At 37.7% G+C, this 22,296-nt stretch overlaps 1 protein-coding gene across 2 annotated transcripts in view; it reads right to left on the bottom strand.

The window, feature by feature from the left end:
• PLXDC2 (plexin domain containing 2) overlaps positions 1-22,296 on the bottom strand; it is a 285,028-nt gene that overhangs the window by 72,457 nt on the left and 190,275 nt on the right. Inside the window, exons 5-6 of one of the 2 annotated variants that reach the window (XM_050892239.1) lie at positions 7,708-7,830; positions 4,702-4,820 (exon numbers count right to left, since the gene is read on the bottom strand). In XM_050892239.1, the coding sequence (XP_050748196.1) occupies positions 4,702-4,820; positions 7,708-7,830 (242 nt within the window). The remainder of the gene's footprint in view (positions 1-4,701; positions 4,821-7,707; positions 7,831-22,296) is intronic. The other variant, XM_050892240.1, reaches the window with a different exon arrangement.

Here is a 22,296-nt window from a genome sequence, read left to right as displayed (position 1 = left end):
ATTACATTCAGCAGATGGATTTTAACTAGAATCATTCCAAAGTGTGTTAGCTCTACCATAGACAATATGAACTCTTGTGTTGTATGAGTCACCAGTTTATGAATGAGCTTCCCAAATGCACACTAGCGCTGGGGCCGTTGACACCTATATTTTGGATTATATACTTCACAATAGGGAGAAAGATACTTAGAATTCATGCTGAATTCTGTTCATCATTGGGATCAGTAATCTAGACAATATTTTCCATCAGAGTTCTCAGATTTTATTCTTTTCAACTTTGAGGACATGACAGAATCTTACCCTTCAGAGAAGAATAACATAATGGCCTCCGACCTTATTCTGAAGGAGATGGTAAGCAGGGTGCAATTACCGCCCTGCTTAAAACTGAGTCAAAGATAAGAGCCAGAGTATGCTGCAAAATAATAATTAGGAACACAACAGTACTTACATAGGGTTTTCATTGCCAGTTTCCTAAATAGTTATTAATTACTGTACAGGCCAAACTGCATGAAACTTAATCAGGAATTTTAAGTTGCAAAAACTGATCACCTCGTAAAATCAAAAGTCCTGTTTCCGTGTTAATATTTTTGATAATAACAGAGGCAAAGAAATGCCAGGCATGTATAATGCAGGCAGAATACCCATGAAGACCGTGCATTTTTTTTTTTAGTTTTCAGGAAACAATCACAAGGTTTGGAGTCTTGTTACTGAAAACAGAATATTTTCCATCACGCGTAGCAGGAGCATCAATTTTATCTAAGTGCTAGCACTTAATCAGTTCCATTCAATTCTGCCTCCTTTCACAGTAGAAAGAAATTCTACTACAAGTCTCTTGTAGAATTATTTTCCAACTTCATATATTGGGCAATTTGAATAAGCATTTCAACTTTAATAATGGTTTCTGGATGACTACATAAATAGAGAGTCATTACTATTTAAATGAACAAAGAAAGCCTTCAAGCCAATGAAATTGAGAAAAATATCCTAAACCATTAACAAAGCCTTTGGTACCTTTGCCTAATTTGTCCTGTATTAATCACGGACAGAAAAAGAAACCAAATGTTACACTAAGGAACATTAGCTATAAGCACTAATGGGAAAAGACTATATAGAATAGTTATTTTGTGCAAAAAGAAGCTCTTGAGAATTGAACTTCTGTGAAATTTAGAACATAAGAAATGAGTATTCACTACTCATACATAAAAAAGTATGCCTTTGCAGAAAATTTTCTTTATTACTATGTTCTGTTGGCTAGTTTGCACCGTAAGGTATTTCATATGTAGTAGAGGTGCACCAGTAAAATCTTCCTGCCAGCTGATGTTTTCTGACATACTGACCATTTGCCAGAACACTAACAGTTGGTGTAAGCAAAGTGATATTTAAAATGGAAGGTGTATGCATTGTAAACAAAGTAAATTGGTAAAGAAATAAATATTTGACTTGCTATAGGACCTTGCTATATTTCAAATTGTTTTTACATTTTGAAAACTTGACTGTGCAGCTCCTTCTCCTACCCATTAACTCTTCTGAAAGATATTCTGATGTCTCCATGTTTCACTATCCTGGTGGCTCAGCTCCTTTTCTAAATTTTTATTTTTTCAGAATCTATTCTGGATTTTGGATAACAGTTGTGCATTTCAGACTGCTTCCTATTGGGCAAACAACAGAATGCAGAAGATTGGGCAGAACAGCTCCTTTGATACTCAGCCAACCTCAGCCAAGATCCTGCCTTGGTGGTCAACACCAGGTTTATGAGGTAGCAAACCTGATCTGGGAGTGGGAAGGATATGAAAAAGGGAATCTCAAATAGTTTGAATAAATAAGAAATAAATGGTAAAATTTACCTGAAGTGCTTTAGACATGAAAGTCCCTATTTGTACCTCCCTTAAATGTATAATCACAATTATTTTAAAAGTAGATGCTTCAAGATAAACACCTGGTGTCACTGACACAGAGCCCCTGTGGGATGCTTTATAAAGTTACTGGCAACCTGTCTGCTGCATTTCTTACATGGTGTTTCAGCTTGGAGACTTTCAATGACAATGCAATGAAGACCTCACAGATTTGCCATACATCACTGTCATTTTTGATGAACTGTGATACCAAAATGAAATGGCACCAAAAAGATGGTAGAAATCTTCTCGTGCAACTTTTACTCATGCTAGTGAGCTCTCACACAAGTAATCTTACTGGAGTTAATGGGCTCCTGACAACATGACTCACCAGCAAGAGAAATGGTTCCAAAAGGAAGAACTTCCTCAGAAAGTAATGGATTCAGCACTGGAAAGTAAATCAATTCCTAGCCAGACTTATAAGCACTAGAGTCAAGATTAAATTTACAAGTGTCTCAGTTTTTCTTTTCAGACAACTTGTGTCTGACCAGTGATTGGAAATTTTATTCAATTTTCGTCATTTAGGTGAAAAGCTGAGGTAGTTTTAATGGAGTAAAAGCTGCAAATATAGAGCGTAGTCTGCTGGAAATCTCAGCCTCCAAATCCATTCCCCAAGTAATTCCCAATGGAATACACTAGTTGTAATATTCTAAGACTTTACAAAAATCTTTTGTCAAAGATTTACAGACCACTAGTATGTTACTATTACCACTTTAAAAAGTCTCTTTCGTTAACTAAGTGCAATAGTTCTAAAGTGATGTTTGGTAATTCCATTCAGGACAAGAATAATTCATGACGGGATTTCAAAGATTCAGCAGTGGGAAAAATGCAAATTTTCCCATTTGTAAATTCCAATTCTTTCTGTCTCAGGACTAATGAAAAGAACATTAATAAGTCCTCCCCACAAAAGCACTGTGGTTCTGGAAGAAGCTTTCAGTAGTACAGTGAGAGCAAGTGGCCTACACCATTGTAGCACAGAAATTGTTTATCCACAGATTAAATGACTTACTTGCATGCAATTCTAGGGAATCACATGTGATTAATGAGGTGGCCCATTTCCTCCTGTCTTCCTAAATGAATAAAGTTTTCTACTGCCTGGCACTCTGATTCATCATTTACAACACAAATGAATGCAAGATACTATCAATTCAGAGCAACAGCTTCTATCACCCATATTAGATCCATTTTGCACAGGGCTGAACAGTAACTGACAGGGCAGAGCATCTCACAACCAAGAATAGTAGCCTCCTGAAAATGTCACCATTTTAATGTCAGAATGCATATATAGTTCTTGTCAAATTTATCTTAAATTACAAATTGAAGTAGTGTCCCTCCGCACTTCTCTGGGTCTTGAAGGCAGGAACTTTTCTGCAGTCTTTAAAAAGATTTTATTTCTTTAAAAAGGTTTCAACAACAGAAGATAAACAAAGCTTTGGTGCACACCCCTTTGATCAAGCACAGGCTCCATTGTGCTAAGCAGAGTAAAGCTTTCATGAAGCTGGAGTCAAAATGCAAATAAACTGTATTTTCATAGATGAAGACTACTAGCCTGTACATAATGTTCAGAAACAGAGCCTGAGCAGACCTTGCATCAGCATGTCTTTTATAAGATAAGGAAAACCAGGTACATAGGCATACCAGAAGTTTCCTGTGTCTACAAAACTAATCCAGTAAGAGTATCCTGCAGCAATCTGTTTGCAAGATGCAAAGACATCTATCTTAGGTGAAGATATGACTGCTGCTAGTAGCATAACCCAGATCCTCACTAGCTTTCTAGTGAAGGGGAGAGGAGTACTATTATTTCTGCTTCATTCAGGTGCATGGCTTCAACACAGGCATGAAAAATGAGCCTGAAGGCTCACAACTGGTTTATAGCAGAGAGAGAAGAGAACCCAGATTTCTCCAAGTCTGGACAATCAGTCATATCACTGATTACTTTTTTTTAATATAAGGAGGATAGCAGAGAGACTTACATCTTGAAGAGAAAGTCACACTTTGCATGCAAAACTGAGATTAAAATAACCAAAAAAAGAAAGAAATTGTTCTTTGCCCCTAGAGATCTGAGCTGGTCTCCCTTCTGATTCTCATTTGCATGAAATTCAACTGGAGGTATAGCCTCTAGGCTATAGCGTCCAGGACTCTAGCAACTCTAGCAAGAAAAAAAAAAAAAATCACCTAAAGTAACAACTGAAATTCTGAAACACTTGGAGAATGCAGAAGAGCCCAACCAAGACAACAACACATTGGTGCTACGAAGGCAAACCAAATGGCCTCAATCTAACCAGTGTTATCACCAAATAGATGGAAAACCTCACAGAGCTAGAGATACAAACCAGTTATATCTTATTTGAAATATATGAACTTTGAAACACGTCAGTTGCCAAGAAATGATAGCTGCAAGAAAAAGGTGACCTTTTAATACTAACTATTGATTCTAGAGTATTTTCAAACAGGCCCAAATTAGATGAACTAATTGAGCAAATTAGACCCTACCTTTCAAAACCCAAGAGGAATTTACTAAACAATCAAGAATTTACTAAACACTCAACACTTACAACCACCCAAAAAAGGCCAGCTGAAATCCAGGAGTATCACATTTGAGCCATGTTGATGGTTTTCAAGTCCATCACATGAACATGACTTTTACAATAAAATGTCATTTTCAGAAAAATAGTGATCTTTTAAGCAATGTAATGAAATGATCTTATATAGCTGAACTTTCAAATATCCTCCCCCAAAATGCAGGGAAATTCCTGGCAGGTATAAAGTAATTTCTCTACTCAAATGACAATTTCCAGACCCAACTTACTTCTTTGTAGCCGAAAATGATACGCCCATCATTGAGAAGGGTGGCCTGAAAAGTGAAACTGCCCAGGTTGTAATTATCCTGCAGATGTACATGGTCCCACTGGACAACTAGTGCTGTGCCTGTGAACCCCAGAGTGGGGGTAGAGAGGCAAAAGGAAGACAAAAATGTGAGAAAAATATTAACTGACCATAGGAAAAGTACTTAACTGCAGTTACTTGAAACAAGAACAGTGATTTGTCTCTTTTTAGCAACTTTCAGCCCAACATCTTGAAATGCCAAAGGTATTACAAACACAAGTTGCAACTGAAATCCTCTTAAAGGTAGACACCACAGTGCCACAGATAACTACCTCAACTACTCGCACAAAAGTCTGCTAAAGCAAGAGTGGTCAAGTAACTTGTTTGGAATTGCACAAGGAGTCACTAATCACTAAAGCTAGGATCCAGCACTCAAGAGTTAGAGGTGTGCTGCCACAACCACTGCTCTGCAGTGCCTTTTTTTACACTATATATATATACCCTGATGACTTTGAAATGTGAAGTGCTAATAGCATTGCCTGTTTAGTAAAAGTTATTACTTGAGGAATTCAGATTCTTCCATTAACTATGCATTAATATAAATAGCATTAATTTTTTTCTGTATGGTGCAAGCCCTTGCTGAGGTTCTGCAAGTTGAAAAATATTAGGTGTTGGCAATAAATAAATGTAGTTTAAATTAAAACCACTAAGAATTCATAGACCGGGTAAATATTGAGTCTGGTGTGCAGAGATTTAGTTGCAAGAGGCTCGTTCATGGGAGTTCTCTAGCTGAATATCCACTTATTGCACTAAAAATGTACCCCAAGCAACTTGCATACCCTGTGAGCATGTTTTACACATGTTGAGGGTTATATTCAAGCAGCTTGGCTGAAAGACACTTATCACCAAAACTGTGTTTACTGAAAATGACTTTTTCGTCTTTATATGCCTTCCTCAACTTACTTCTCTCTTTGGCACTAATGGGAGTTACATGCTTTGATTCACAACACTTTAATTTCATTTCTTCTGGAGTGTTCAAGGTAGGTCAGTATGCATCCAGCTCAATGCATTTTTGATATAACCTTGAAACATCTTTTGTCACAGATCTTCTATGCTGTAACTTTCATGAACACATCTTAGCAGGGGATGTCATGAAACTATGAGCATGCAAATTTTTGGTGCATACTGCACTAAGTCCACCACATTATTGTCCTGTGTGTCTTTCATAACTATACTACATGCCCATTAATTGTGCACACCGTGCATTTTTCCTTCTGTGACCACATTCATTAACTGCTTTCTGAATATTTATTTGATTGTATTAAATTTAATTTTAAAGCAGTTTAAAGGGACTTTTAAAATTATTGGAGCAAAAATAGCCAGAACTTCTTATAGTCAGTCTTTGAGTGCCTCAGATCTATGTGCATCTTAGAATCTCAAGCTAAACTGGAAGCCAGCTGCCTCCAAAACAGTCTTCTCATTCCCAGGGTGTTTATGTAGGCCCTTGCTCCTGCAGTTAGCTCCATGAGTGAGACTTTGATGGGTCACCACACTCTGTGCTTGCCCGCTACAAACGCTGCTCTAAAGCAGCACACATACTCACAGGGATAAAACACGGATGAATAAGAAATAAGGAGCTGAAGATACAATTTGCTCAGTTCCTTTTTATTTGGGGTAAGATACCAAATTCTTTGTCCTAAAGCACATGGGGTCCAAAAGATCATCATGCCTTACACATGAAGAGGGATCCAAAATCTCAAAGAAGTATTCAACCTTGTCATGAAAGCCATGTGATACCTGGTATGAAGACTGGAAGTCAGGAATAAAATGAGAATTAGCAATGTCTTCCCCAGAATCCTCAGATTCTTTCAGTAAAGATGACAAATCTCAGGCCATAGTGTCAAATAATTTATGAAATGAAAATAATTTTTTTTTCTGTTTGAAAACTCTCCATGCAACGAGTAGGATTTTCTCATGCAATTCTATTTTATTGGATTTTTAACAAATAAATGCTGCAAGTAATGACTAGATTGAAAGGAAGGGTTATGCCTGGGTGCGAAGGTTGTAGGATACATTTTGATCCCTGATCTAAAGAATAAAAATTAACACACCTGGTTGGAAATGTGCATATTTTTGGACATGTTCATAATTTATGCTTAAATTCACTGCGAATAAACTTACATAGAATGGCACAGGCTTATCCAGGAAGATTTAAAATAATCATAGATCTCATGATATTAAGTCATGATACTAAACTCACTAAGCTGTAAATTCAGAATAGACAGTCACTGCCATTGTGTTTGATCACTAAAGGCCCAAGGTAAGGCACCAGATGCCTTTTAATCACATAGGTTATGTTTTCAAAATATTGATTATAACTGACTTCATGAGACAAATATCCACACATTCAAGGCCTTTGAAATATCTCACAGAGCTTCAGGTATAACACTGCAGTTTGCCTTTCACCCTTTCAGTCTTTTGTACAAGGGACTGTTGAGAACTTGTGGTGTAGATGAGTGTATTGGATTGCAATCCTGGGACTCCATGCATACTTAGTCATTGACAGGTTTATTAACCTTATACCTGCCCTGCTTCTGTGTATTCTTGCTATTGCATTCCACAAATGCTATTTGCATTTTAGCTAGTGGGTGGACAGTATCTGCTATATATATTTTGAAGTAACAGGAACTTGCACTTTTATACAAGACAGATTTTTCCTTTTTAAACTGATAAAATACATTGCTAGTTTGAGTTTATGTACTTTAACATCTGTCCAATTAGGAAAAAGCATTCATGACTCTTTAACCGTGTTCCAGATTAAGAACTGTTTATGGATGTCTAGCCACATGCTTTATATAGCCTGTGAGTTAAAAAAAAAAAAAAATAAAATTAAAAAAATCTTCAATTTTTCCTTCAAAAATAGTTATTTAGGAAAATATGAAGAGCCAAGGGACACAGACACATTAACTTATGAAGGACTACTACATACCATTATCAAAGTATCTGACTGTTGAATTTCTTGACACACTGGGGTCAAAATTTGCCATTAAGGGTGCAATATATTGTGTAGCTGTTAGCATTCGATGCACAACTTCTCCAGTATATATGAAACCTACAATAAAAAAAAAAAAATTGAGACCATTTCAGTAACTTCTGAAAAGATTTAATAGAATGGCAGGTTGAACTAGGCATTGCCAGAGCATTAAAGGGTCATCTGAGAGAAATTAATCCCACCATCAATTTTATAGTGAATTAAGTAAGAGCTAAAATTTCAGGAAAATGTCTGTGATGGCTGCCAGAAGAGCAAGATCCAGGATGAACAATGGAACAATTAGTTTAAGAAGCAAGTTTTCATACAGAAATAAAAACAGAGCAAACTCAAGGACAAATAACTCCAGTTATGAACAAAATGCAGATATATGGCATTATCAAAATGAGCCATTTACAACCATGCATATTCCACAGTGCTTTCTATCTCTTCCAAAAATCTGCAATTTGTTTTGCTTTTGCAAATTGTTACCTCTTCAAAAGTTAGTCTAACCCCTTTTCGTATTTCTAGAGACACAGAGTAAGAGACTATTTCAGACAAGAAGAGATGACAACCTTTAAAAAAAAAAAAATCAGAGGAAGAGTGGAACAGATAGGATATTTTCATGATTATAAGCCAAGCAGCATTTCTGCTACATTCTCTGCAGTGTCAGGTCTCACCAGTTTATCCTATTCATCCCTGAATCCACAGTACTCCTCAGATCAATAGTGGGCTTCTTTCATCACAAGTGCTCACCCAAAACCTCTTACTGGTTTGGAACTGGAGTTCTTCCTTCAAGGAACAACAGTCATCTACAGTGAATACAGTAATGCTGCAGTCGTCTTCAAAGCAAAACTTTGTGCATTTTAGCGGCAGGAAACCCCTGTCATTTTAAACAATACATGGTCTACAAATAAACCTGTATTTTTTAAGCTTGCCAACTCCCCTTCAACTGACTAATGGGACTAACTTCTGAATATGCCCCAACCTGAAGCCTGACTTAAAAACTCCCATCGCCCTAGAGTGAGTCTTTTCTTAAGTTTTATTTTAGCCTTTGCCTTGCTGGTCAAAACTGACAAACTTTAAGTTGGTTGGAGCTATAGGTAGATCTTCAAAACTAAGGTTTGCATAGTACGTCTCCTCTTAAAGTATTTAGCAGATGGTGCCTTATGCTGAAGTGTTTGCTTTTTTTCTTCTATTGATTTAATGAAGTATATTCCAACAGCAAACACCCCAATAACAACAAGAATATTAGAGTTGGCTGAAAATTTTCCAACAGAAAAAATTCTATTTGGAAGACATCTCACAGAAATTCAGTTCTTTACTGGCAAATGATAGTATCCACTGCAACAATATTTATGCTGGTTTATGTTTTCTTTTCCTTCTTCAGTCATATTGAGAGTCTCTGTTCCTCCACAACCCCTTTTACTGTCAAGCCCAAGAGGTCCTTTCTTCTCACATTTAGTATCACGGCAATACAACACATGATGAAGGAGCGTACAAATCTATCCCTAAAACATGATTGTGAAATTCCAGAACCAAACACAAACCTGAGCAACTGGAATTACCCTCAAGGTAGAAATACCATTTTCCAGCCAACTCCAGTTAATATATGATATCAAAAACTATTAGTGTGCAACCCCACTTTCTTAATGATAGTATCTCCATCCTAACCACTGTGAGATGAGACAGGTTTGTTAAAAGGCTTGTTTGATATAATATAGGAAATCTCTGAGAGCATGAAAAAAATAACAAGTTTCTGGAGTGCTTTAGGCATCCTTCTACTCCTGTCCTCTCCTGAAACATGTTGGTAATTGCTTGCTACCTGTTCAGGGAATTAGTTCCAGAAGTCCTAAGATGTTATAAACAAACAAACAAACAAGCTGTTTCTTTGGAATCATTTTCCTGCATGGCTGCTAGTAGTTAAGATCAAGTACCATGAAGTCAACTCAAGTGGAGGTGATAGGAGAACTGAGAAAAAGCCAGGTGTGGAGAAAATACAACAAAAGATTCAGTTGGAAATATCTGGCATTGACAAAGGGGTCAGCTAGGAACCTAGCTGCCTTTCCTTCATTTAAAACACACCTATGTATTCAAAGAATACAGTATTTTAATATATGACACCTCCTAACTACTAAATTAATTCTTAGGACTAAACTACAACTGTCTTTTTTTGGGGGGGTGTGGGGAGATTCTTTCAGATAAATATCTAAATACCACTTTTCTTTTTTGCTAGTTGATAGGGAGAGAGAAACACCAATTAAAAGAAAATAAATCTGCCCACACATATTTACAAGTTATGTATAAACTTGAACTTTCAGAATATACAATTGTGGCTGTAATTTTACTCTACTACTTATCATTTTAGGAGAGCCAACAGTCCTGCCAAAGCACAGTCCCTGAAATGCATTTTCGTTATTTCCTATTTATTGCTGTCTGCTTCTAAAATGTCATTCCCTTGAGAAGTATTCCCTCATGCTTATTTAGACATTTTAATCACATATCATTTCATAAAATATTTGTGCGGCTTATTATCCCTATGGTCATGTGCACACATATTTTAACACAATCTTGGGTAGGTCTATAACCTTGAAACCATTCCTCAAAAATATTTTGAAGACAATATAAACAAAACCTTTGAATCCATATTCATGTATTACAATTAGCCTTAATACTTCAGTACCTATTCATCCCTTGCACAATGGTCCTATCCTTACACACAGTTTCCCTTTCATGCTTTCATCTCATTTACAGTATAAATGTCACCATTATAACTAATAATGAGGCAGATACAATAGGAAAAGAAAGGACTTAATTGTGCTGGAACACATAACTAACTAAATCAGCCCAGGTAATTAGTAACCACAGAGCGTATTTCCAAGTGTTTGCCGGATGCAGCTTTACTTTAGACAAAAATGGAAAGCAGGAGGTGGATGATAGCTGGGAAGCAGGCAGGCCTTGCATGAAGATCATTCTAATGAGAACTCCAGTCATGCGTTGGAACAACTTGAAAAGAAACACAAAGTCATTTCAAATCATCCCAGAGATTCTAAGGCTGAAGCCACTGTTGAGCACGGACATTTTATCATTGCCACTACAACTTAAAGAAAGCAGCAAATGTAAAATTTACTTATTCCTGAATGGGATTCTGCAGAAAATTGGCTTATACTATCTGTGACCTAATTTTCTGACAGTGGTAAATGCCCATGGTTGATTCATTTAGTCAAGGAAGAATTTCTCAGACCTGCAATTTCCTGAACCGCTTAATCTCTCCTTTGTGGGAGGCATTGGTAAAGCTCTTTTCCAAAACTCTCCACAAGTACTATACCCAGAAGCATAATATGCTCCTAAATACTGGAATGAAGACAAATAGGAAAGAGTGCTCAGCATTTTGTAAGTTTTTTTTTATATATATATATATATATATATATAGTATAGTATATATATAGTATAGTATATACAAATCTAACTAAAACTAAGGATGAACTAATACTAAAGCTGCTTGTAAATCAAGGAGGGTATACTCCTAGTCCTCATAGTGTACAAATGCACACTCACATAGAGGGGAAAACTATGTGTGTGTATATATATATGTAACCACTTAAATATGAAAGCACACTTCCACTTGATGCAGGACCCTGACTTGATTTAAAAATGCATTTTACATTTGAATTTATCCATTCCAAAATATGCTCCGTATCTGTTACATTTTAATATATTAGATTTACATATAAGATTTAACATACAAGATTACAACAATCTGCACATAAGCTTTCTGTGGTTTCTTTTTTCTGTTCTTAGCTGTGCACAAACTCAGTACCACTTAGAAAGTTTTTCAACAATGTTTACCAAGTGTGCAGAATAGCAGAATACAGGTTCAAAGCAGCACAGGCAACGAGCCCTTTGAAGTTGCTATTGTGCATCTATAAAGATATGATAGGATATGGCATATGCAGGCAACATAAAAATGAAACATCTAGGTTGATAACTATCTTCTCCCTTGTAAGACCCTGCATGAACAAGTTACCTAAACCTGAGCCTGATTTTATATAGGTGAAATCTGGTTTTGCACTTTAGCATTTAGCTGAATTAGAACAAAACCCACTTTAGATTATAATTTCATGTGTGATTCATTTTTAAATATCTGAAACAACTGGTCATATCTTAAAAGCATCATACTGAATACAGGGTATAAAAGAATTATACTTCTATGTGCTTGTGATGAGTAGGCTCCATTTTGAGAATATATATTTTAGATGCTCTGTACTTCTTCAAAACTGTTATCACAGTTCAGTCTTTACCTATGTGGTGGGTTGACCTTGCCAGCTGCCACACGCCCACCCAGCTGCTCTTTCACTCCCCTTCCTCAACAGGACAGGAGGACAAGATAAGATGAAAAAACTTGTGGGTCCAGATATAGACAGGGAGAACACTTGCCAATTACTGTCATGGGCAAAACAGAATTGACTTGGGGAAAATTAATTTAATTCATTGCCAGATAAAATAAGTTTGGATAGTGAGAAACAAAGACAAATTAAAACAACATCTTCCCCCCCCTTTTTTCCCAGGCTCAATGTCACTCCTTCTTTCCCGACCCCTCTACCTCCTCCTCCCCATTGAGCAGCGCAGAGGGATGGGGAATGTGGGTTGCAGTCAGTTCATAACACTTCATCTCTGTTGCTCCTTCATCCTCACATTTTTCCTTGCTCCACTGTAGGTCCTTCCCATGGGCTGCAGTCCTTCAGGATAAACCTGTTCCAGCATGGGTCCTCCACAGGCCGTGGTTCCTTCAGGACATTTCCACATTTCCAGTGTGGGGTCCTCCACAGGCTGCAGGGAAATACCTGCTCCAGCCTGGTCTCCTCCACAGATGCTTCGGTGCCTGGATGACCTCCTCCCCCTCCTTCTCTCCCCTTGGTGTTCACAGAGTTGTTTCTCACTCTTTTTCCATCACTCTTGACACTGCTATGCAACATTTTCTACCCTTTCTTAAATATGTTTTCCCAGAGGTGCCACCAGCTTGGCTGATGGGCTCAGCTGTGTCCTGCAGTGGGCCCACTGGAGCTGGCTGGATCCATCTCTGTCTGACACAGGGCAGCCCCTCACCTCCTTCTGTAGAGGCAGCCACCCCACTACCAAAACCTTGCCACAGACCCCTAATACAACCTAAGACTTAACCTAATATATTACTTGTTTTATATATTACCTATTTCATATTTTATTTTATACATCAACTATTTTACCTGATATGCAACAATAACACTATTTACCTGAATGACTGGAATTTCTAGTATCTTGTTAAGAGATTTTTTTATTTTTAGATTACTGATTTTCTAGTAGAAGATAGGTGGAAAGTTGCAGCTGAAACAGAGTACTTAATGTACCAGTCTTACCCTCAGCAATTGCTAGCTCTTGCCCAGGTCAGGTATCTCCCACTGTATAATACCTTTTGTCTTCTAAAAAGGGAAAAATGTTCTGGCAAAAAAAAAAAAAGATCTAGAGAAAAAGAATCATTGTGTCTGCTGAAAAATAAAAAAATTAATGGTGTTAAATAACAGCAATGAAATGAGTTGATGTGGAATTACTCCTTCAAATAGCCATGACATTGCTTTCATAAAAAGCATATAAAATTTTGCTTATTCTCCAAAACGATTATTGGAAATAAACACCTGAAACAATACTTCTTTCAACCCGAAATACCAAACAACACATTTGACAAGAATAGGAATGCTTGAAACCACTTTGTACAGCTTCCAATAAGCAGTTTGACACAGGCCTCAGAAAAACCTGTAATTATCTTTCCTTTCTTTTCATAGTTCTGAAGAATTTGAGAGCTTTACTGAATGGCAGGTAAGTTCCACCAAAGCTCCATAAACCAACTCTACTTATCAGGTGGTTTTGCCGTCATGGTACAAGTTGGCTTATGTACCTTTTGTACAGCAGCATTCATGTTTCAGGTACAGACATCAATATTACTTTTATGATCTACAAAGCCTGGTGTGTTTTAAAGGTAACTACCTGCTCCCCTTGCACATCGCTTGACGCTATCCGAAGTGTGTCAGGGAGTCCCCAGAGAAGGCTTTTTCTGCCATACAATGTGCCTGAAGATGTTGACTCATAGGGAAGCAAAAGACACATGACGTACATTTTTCTTGAGACAGCTTACTTAATTCCAGACGAGAGAAGTGAAAAGATGATACTTGGAATTTAAGACCAAATGAAAAAGTATGCATTTAAAAAAACGCAAAGGAACGGAGTGGTACAAGAACCTGGAGCTCAAAACAATGAACAAATCTAATCATCTCATACAAAATATTAAATGTAGAAAGAAATAAGACTGCTTTGGGAAAAAAAAAGTTCATTTTCTTATCAGGCAGCTAATGTTAAGTAAAACCGTATGTTAAACCCCTTAGTAATACAACACGCTGTGGTTACTTAGCTGGAAAAGGAACTGCCTGCCAGCAGTGGCTGAACAATGAAAGGTTTTACATGAGACAGACTGTCACTGGGCAAAGGCAGAGCTGCCATTCGAGCACACAGGTCAGTGTGGGTTTACTCGAGTGCCTTTGCAGCATATAAACTAGAGGGGAAACAGCAGAGCAACTTCCGAAAAATGGAGCCAGAGGAAAGTGGTTTCTCTAAGAGGATAGGCTCCAACCCAGATCCAAGGGAAAGCCTTGATTTCAGCTTGTATATTCACATATGCAACAAACTTTGTAGAGATGTAACAACACACTCGCACTCCCCCCCCCCCCCCCCCCCCCCCGAAATATCTTGTTGCATAGAGGAATCATTCCTTTCATTTCTCCCTGTTCATTTTCTTACTTAAGCAGGGTGAGAGTACATGACTTCTGCTGCTCATTTCCCTCCAAAACACTCTGAAAACTGTTTGTGCAGCCAAGAGAGAAAACTGCAGAGGAACTGGCAGAAGCTTCCTGGCTCTCTGGCTGCTTCTCTTTTGGTCTCAGCATAACCAAAGCCTTCTGAGAGGATCTGCCCTGGGGCATTTGGTGGTATCTCATATGACCCCAAAGCTACCTCAACTGGTAGCAGTGCTTCTACTCCTTCTTTACCATCTTAGACCCAGCACACTGCCCATTTTTGATGGAAACCAGAGTCAGCACAAGTACAGTACTGTACAAATTAAGATTTACCAGGATTTTCACAACTTTACCCCCAACCTAGCAATTACATATTGTTGAAATACTGACATAAAACAGGATATGTTATCTACCTCATCTGAGGATCTACATCCCCATCCCTGATGAAGACGACAGTAGGAGGGAAACAATAAGAGACTTCCCTTGGACTTGTTTAAAAAACTCAGCATAACCAGCTGTGGGGCCAAAGAAGTGTTTAATGCCTGGTTTCTGTCAAGCAGAGTTGAGCATCACCAACCAAGACAAAGATAAGCTGCTCACAACTTAATGGGGGGTAAAAAACCCTCACATCCTAAAATTGATTCATATGCCATCTTGATGTCTCCAGCTGCCAGAGACAGTGTCTTGCCAAAGAAAAAATTTGGAAAGTGGATCAAAAATTCTTCCTCTGAGTTCTCCAATTCGCTGACTATGGTCATTGGTAACACAAAAAGGTGCATTCATTTCTCTTGTTAAATTACTATTTGCCAGGACAGTAGGAAAAATAGACCAGAGATAGGGACTGAGAAGTAGGACATGAGAGTTTATATAAACATCCTATAAGACTGAGGTTCTAATAGTAATTTCAAAAATTAAAATAATTCTCAGACTTAGCACATTCTGAAACAAATATTATTGTATTTAATTCTACCCAGCAACATCTCAGCATATCTGCATGAGATTAGCTTTAAAGACCATTTCAGCCATTTCTGGATATTCCCATTCGTAAATAGAAAGCTGCAAATAAATTAAATAGGGAAATCAGAGTATAGTTTGTTGCTACTGGTAGCTAGGAAGCCCAGAATTAGGTAGTGAAATAAGAGCTAGTGAAACATATCTGCACGCTCTGTAAAGATTACTGGAGTGTAGCGACAGCTTTGCCAAAGGCAGGAAGGGAACTGCAGCCTCTGCCCTCAGGGCCACTCCATGTTGTATGTGCTCTGTCTCATATGCTCCTTTGCTCAAATCACTCCAACACCTTGGTCCAGACCTATTAGGGAGCCCAGCTCTGTGGGCCCAGCCCACAGACATCCCATCTAAGATCTCTTTTATTTGCCAGCCACACGCTAATATGTACCTACAAAAAGAAACCCCCACACCAAAAATCAAACCATTAAAATCTTTCACTATGTGTACAGATATTCCTTAATGCACTTTTTCTGTAGTAAGATGCTGGAGAACACAGCTATCTTCTGGGAAAGCTATGGCCTCATCTGCCTTCAGCACAAACAACCAAGGTTTCCCCAGTAGGAAGGCCAGAAAATTTTGGAAGTGTTGTTACTTAGGCACATCTAACCATCAGCTGAGATCAATATAAGATAGAGAACGTGAGCATAACTCAAGAAGATGTGCATTTGTGTTTTCAAAGTGTCAGAGAATTCCAAATTGTTTTACCACTGGAAAACGCTACCATTTAAGCAACTGGTTCTCATGCAGTCATTCACTTCTAAAAGATTTTTGTAAAAAATTTTTTTAAAAAATTAACACCTAATAAATCCTGACATCCTTTTATTCATTAGCTAGTCAAGAAAACTCATTTCAATTGCAGCATGCAAAACAACTCATTTGCAAAAACCTCTGCTCTGTTCAAACAAGAGAATAAATTGTTTTCTGCCACATGTAAATGAGACTACAGAAACTAGACTCCTCCTATAAAAGACTCTTCCACACACATTAACACCTCTTCCTGCTCATCTCTTTCTTTTTAATAAATATACTTGTTCTAAGTGGTAGGGAAAGATTCAGCCCTTTTGTTGCAGCTACTCTTCTCCAGGGTGGTAAAACATTACTACTTCAGATGCACCTTCTCAGTAGGGTAGAAGACATTTGTTTGGACTGACACTGTATAAACAAGTTCTTGAAATAGTTATTACTTCAGTTTAATTCCACTCTTTTATTGAATTTACCTTAGTACAATTATAAACAATATAATAGAAATGAATTGAGAATAAGCACATCAGCTCCCTAACCAGTAAAAAGGTATTTGAGGTTTATCACCTGGTAAAATTCTCTCCCTGTCTGTAAAGTTGTCACATGTTTTTTCCATTTCAAAGTATATTTTCAAAATATTTTTCATCAATTTATGATTATATCTGATACCTCAATTGGGGAATGTCGGCACTGCAAGTTTTCTCTTTGGTTCAAAGCCCAGTAGCATGCTATTTTTTTGTAATTATTTTAATTGGAGCTGCTGAGAACAGCTTCAAAATTTTGACTTGCATTTTATTTTCAGGATGTTTCTTGTTCTCCATCTTGCTCTTTCTGACATACCGCTTATTTTCATCTTACGTTCTTTTTTCTCTTCAGCAGTAACAGTAAAAACCTGATAAATCTATTCTCGTTTCTGGAATTAAACTACAAAAGGACTCAAAAGGCACTTTTACATTCAATGGAAAAATGGCAAGATGTGTCATGGGGGAAAGAAAACATATCAGGAATAGTGTTGCTCACATATTTATTTGGTGAAGCTGACAAATATTGCATAGGTGTATAAAGCATAGCCCACAAAACTCTGCACTGTATATTTTTCAACTATGCTAAAATGTGTTTTCCCTGTGCTTTTCCTGATATTCCTCCACCAACTATTTCATGATGAAGCAAATTCAAGAATATGTTATGCTATTAAGCCCCTAAAATATATTGGAATGCTGAATTCTAGAAACAGATAATGTCATTTACTTTCACGCCTTGTCGTATATAGCCATATTAATATTTCTTTGATACTTCACTGAAGTAAGATTTAAGCAATGTCGTTTATCCCCAGATGGCTAATTTATTGTTATGTCTGTGGAAGAATGTTATCATCACTGTAATTGCATGAAGATTACAGTGTAATTAAACAAAAGGATAACAGCAACTCCAGATCCCTCAGACAATCCATGAAAGTTAAATACCTTAATGGGCTTTCAAGATCAGTGTAAAAATGAAGCAATCTCTCATGCTATTTTACAATTTTTTTTCAGCCTTATGGGGAAAATGAATTAGAGACAGATTATACATATTTTCTGGCTTTGCTTTTGCTTGATTAGATTGAATGCACCAACCCATTTCTTCTTTCGGCCTGAAAAGTGGGCTATCTGAAAGCTAAACCCCAGAAGGCGTAAGTATAACACTGTTCCTTAATTGCATAACCTTACAAGGACTTCTTGTGTGTCTGTGCATGAGAGAAAAAAGAAAAGCTAGCCAGAATCCTCATACTCTTGGCTGTACTTCTGTGTTATCTTATGTAGATATTTAAAGGCCAGAAGATTAGTTTTTCACCATTATTTTTCCTGCTGCTTTGTTAATAGTGAAAGCATTATCTGGAAAAATTGAGAATGTGTAATGTATGTCATTGAGTAAATGCCAATAAGTTTCCCAGCTTGCTGTAGCTTCCCCACTACTTATGGCTGTTGTGAAAAGTATATGATCTGGTAGAAAGTAACCCATTCTGTTGAATATCCTATTCAATTCAGCGAAAGGATTTAGGGGATTATGTATGATGAAACTCTTCCAGTAGAGGTTTTTCTTCTGACATGCCACAAGACATCCCTTGTCAGGACATTGTTAGATATCACTAGGAAGAGTACAGGAGCAAGAGAAGCACTTTTAAGTAAGGACACTGTGATGGACTGCAAACAACTTGCAAATTTAATTGTAACTGAAGTATCTGTTCGCATACTTTTAAGGACTCTAAATTGTGAATGCTCTCAAGTTTGGGAGAAACAAACCCAAAGGTTATTTAGAGTCTAATGACTTGTATCAGTTCCTGTCCGATCAGGCACATACTTCCCCAGAGAAAATTCTTGGACAGAGGCATGAAATACAGTATCTACTCGGTGAGATACTGCCATGCGATAGCTCCCAAGTGCCTCTCAGCTCTGGCCAAACAAAGACCAGCGTGGTTCCTAGACAGGCCGGAACCAGAGAAAAGAGGTTGGCGGGAGGATTATCTCGCTTGGGCCGAATATCTTAGCAGCTGTGTCATTGCAGTAACCTTGGCACTGCTGTTGGGGAAAAATCTAATTTTGCAGTCTACTTCTGATATAAGTGTCTCTTCCACTGGTTGGGTAAAATATCCTCATGCCTGAACAGCTCTTTTCATCAATAAAAAAGTTTGGATGGAACTGAGGAAAATGGTCTTTTTATGTTTGAAAACATTAAATAAAAAATGGTTCATCTTTGAATCCAACTGTTGTAATATCAATATAGACTTTTTTTTCTTTTGCTGCTGTGTGTCTCTCCTCCTATATTGCCACAGAGTCTAATAAAAACAACTATCGTAAGCTCTTCTACTTGCCCTGCTTATTCTCCTCTTCCTTCTAACTTTTAAAGCTAGTTCTTACCTGGATAAATCACATGAAATGTGAATCACATGAATCATGTTAATTTAATGAAAAATGAAAGACTTTCAGGTTATGATGAAATCATTATCCGTCAAAGTTTCAAAAAATTCAGTAAGGAAAAGAATAATAGAGTTTAGAAAAATGCTGAATGCCTTCAAACTGGGTTGTCATTTTTTTTATAGAAGTTTGCAACAAAAAGAAAACAATGTTGCAGAAGAGGAAAAGATTATTTTTTAAATTCTAAAAAGTCTGCTTAAAATTGATGCATAACAGAAAGAAACTTTGCTGAATGTCTGGATTCTACTGTAGTAAATCAATGTTATTTGAAATATAACTTTGGGATTACTAAGTATTAGATTAATTCCACACCCATTATATAATGCTATTATATTACTTCTCTTAATCCTTCCTAAACTACTAAAGCTAATCCTATGTGTATAATATTCAGGTACTTCTATCCATGTAAAACAATATCCTACAGCATGTCAGGGAAGACTGCAGAGGCTAGCATGCATCATTAGAGAAGTTTCAGAGAAGCCGTTAAATTACCTTTCACATATATACATAAAAACTAACACTGAAATTGCATGTAATGAAGAAGTTTTTTATGTTAGCAGGAATTTTGCAGATGGGAATTTAGCTCTGTGTTCTTCTACTGCCAACATCCTGCCATGGCTACGTGCTCTCCAGTTCCTTGTTTGTCCACCACATTTGTTCGTGCTGGACACAGAGTTCAGAGAGGGGAGGTGGTATGGGTTTGCCTCAAGCAAGACTAGTCAGCAGTGAACATACAGCTCAAAACAACAAGATAGAAGCTGGTAGATGTTCATGTGCAACTTGGGCTTCAGGGGAGCAAGGTCATGTGTGCCTATTCAGAAAGAGGTTCATGTTCACACATGTTTCTCAGTTAAAGGTTGGGCGCACATAAGCATATTACCCTGGTCTCTAGTTCAACTCTGCATCCCCCCAAGAGGACCCCTCTAATGCAGCCATTGTAAGGGAAAAGCAGATGGCTCTGCCCCTTTCTGTGACTTCACCCTGATGACCAGAACTGGATACACCACTCATCAGACCTCACTGGACAATTTATTTTCCCCCTTCGTGAACTACTTGGGGGTAATGCTTTGGATGAGGAATCTCTGCCCTGGGTCACAAATAAATAAAACCCAACACAAACATTTTCAACCAAGATCGATTTTCTGGTCTAACTCTTACTGCACTAGGCAAAGGTTGCGTGGGCGGGGGGGTGGGGTGGGGCTGGTGAGCTGAAGAGGAACGGACAGCAAGCAGGGAAACCAATACTCAACCAGAATTGTAACAGATACACCGTATCCTGAAGTTGAAGCCACCAATTTTGGGCTCATCCTTTCTTTGCCTCCTTTCTCCACTCATTACCTCACTATCACTTTGGGCTATGCTCTTCAGTTGTGGAGTGAATCTATGAAAACATCTGGCTTAGAGCAACACAAGCAGAACAAAACAGAGAACAGGCAAAAATCTAAGTGGGGAAAAACTAGCATATATTAGTCTCAGTGTTTAGAGTTTGGAAATTAAGTCACATTAGCTCTGGTATCATCAGTAATTCCCTTGTGTTTCCTCTCTTTTGCTGCATTGGTTTACATTAAAGCAAATTACATTACATGAAAGCGCTGTATTCATCTGTACTTCAAAGCACACAAATAAAACTTCTGCAAACAGGTGGGGAAATGGACCGATTTCCCTTTGATAAAGAAATATTGCCTGGATAAATTGTTCCTTTATTATGTTTAAGTTTTTACAGAATTTCAATACTAAACACCTTCATGAGAAATATGGATATTCACACGCAACTTAGTAATACATGATGAGGATGGGAAGAACAAAATGTCTTTCTCAGTGTCAGTTAATACAGGAAGATATTCACTCAGATCCAGAAAGATGAAATTTTCTCTCTAAGAAAGTGCCTTAACAAAGGTCCCATAAAGGTGTCAGGAAAATCTGTACTGTCAAACTGGGTAATTATGCTCTCTCTTCAGATTAATTCTTTTAATCAGAGAAAAAGCTTTCCTGTATCTTCCTGTTAGAACAGGACCTGTGCTGTATCACAGTTCCAAGTCCAAAGTTTTAATAAACTGACCAAAAAAAATTAATGGAAAAAAAATATTCAATACCAGTTTGAACCAGTTGATGACAAATTTCTGCCCTGGGAAGCAGACTAGCCTGAACTTTGAACACAAAGATTGCAGTAAAAGTAACAGCAGTATGGTTGCAACTTTAAAAATAGTGTTTGTGTGTGTGAGTAAGGGCTCTAAAGGGAAGAGTGAAATGATTTCTCTTATGGTCATAAAAAGAAAAAAAGGAAAACTCTTTGGTTTCAATTCAAGTCATGTTTTTAAAACGTGAGTTGCCCCTTTAAGAAAAAGAACCTTGGCAGGGGTGAGCCTGTGTTGGAGTTGTGCATGCAGAGGTTTAGGAGCACAAGGGAATTAATCCTTCCCTCTGAAGAACTCAGACCTGTAATAACCCATCTGTTCCATACAGTCAGAGTGTGGAAATAGGCCATGGCTGGGCAGTTGGTGGCATGTAGCTGTGCTGTTCAGAATTCACTTGTCATAGGCATAACAAGCCAACAGTAGGAAGCTGATTTGCCTGCAATCACTGCAGACTCCTTTAGTAAATACAGTTCTTCCAAGTCTCATGGCTCTTTTTGTTAATACATTTTTAACAGGTTGAAGTGTAGAGTCACCAGTGGGATGCACATGCTGTGATGGGTTGCCTGGACACTTTATCGTACACTAGCATTAGCCCTCCTAGACAGATGCCTTTAATGAGCAAATTCTACCCAACGCCTTGAAGCACAAGGGAGCACGTACTAACACAAGCATGAAACTGGCTTTGTGTTTCTATGCTTCAGTAAAGAAAACACATGTGGTTCATGTCTTTCAGACATTTGCAAATGACTGGAAGTGTCACCTTTCATAAATTCAGTATGCAATGCTACATGATCTGAAAGAAACTCTGAATGAACGACTCAGATTGCAAATGTTTTGTATAAGTCTTCCAACAATCACCTGAGGAGCTTACATATGACTATTGGAGAAAGAGTC

The sequence above is a fragment of the Gymnogyps californianus genome, chromosome 2 (assembly GCF_018139145.2).
Source record: "Gymnogyps californianus isolate 813 chromosome 2, ASM1813914v2, whole genome shotgun sequence".
Lineage (NCBI taxonomy): Eukaryota > Metazoa > Chordata > Aves > Accipitriformes > Cathartidae > Gymnogyps > Gymnogyps californianus.
The sequence above is the reverse complement of the archived record's forward strand: the minus strand, read 5'-3'. Positions and strand labels throughout refer to the sequence as shown.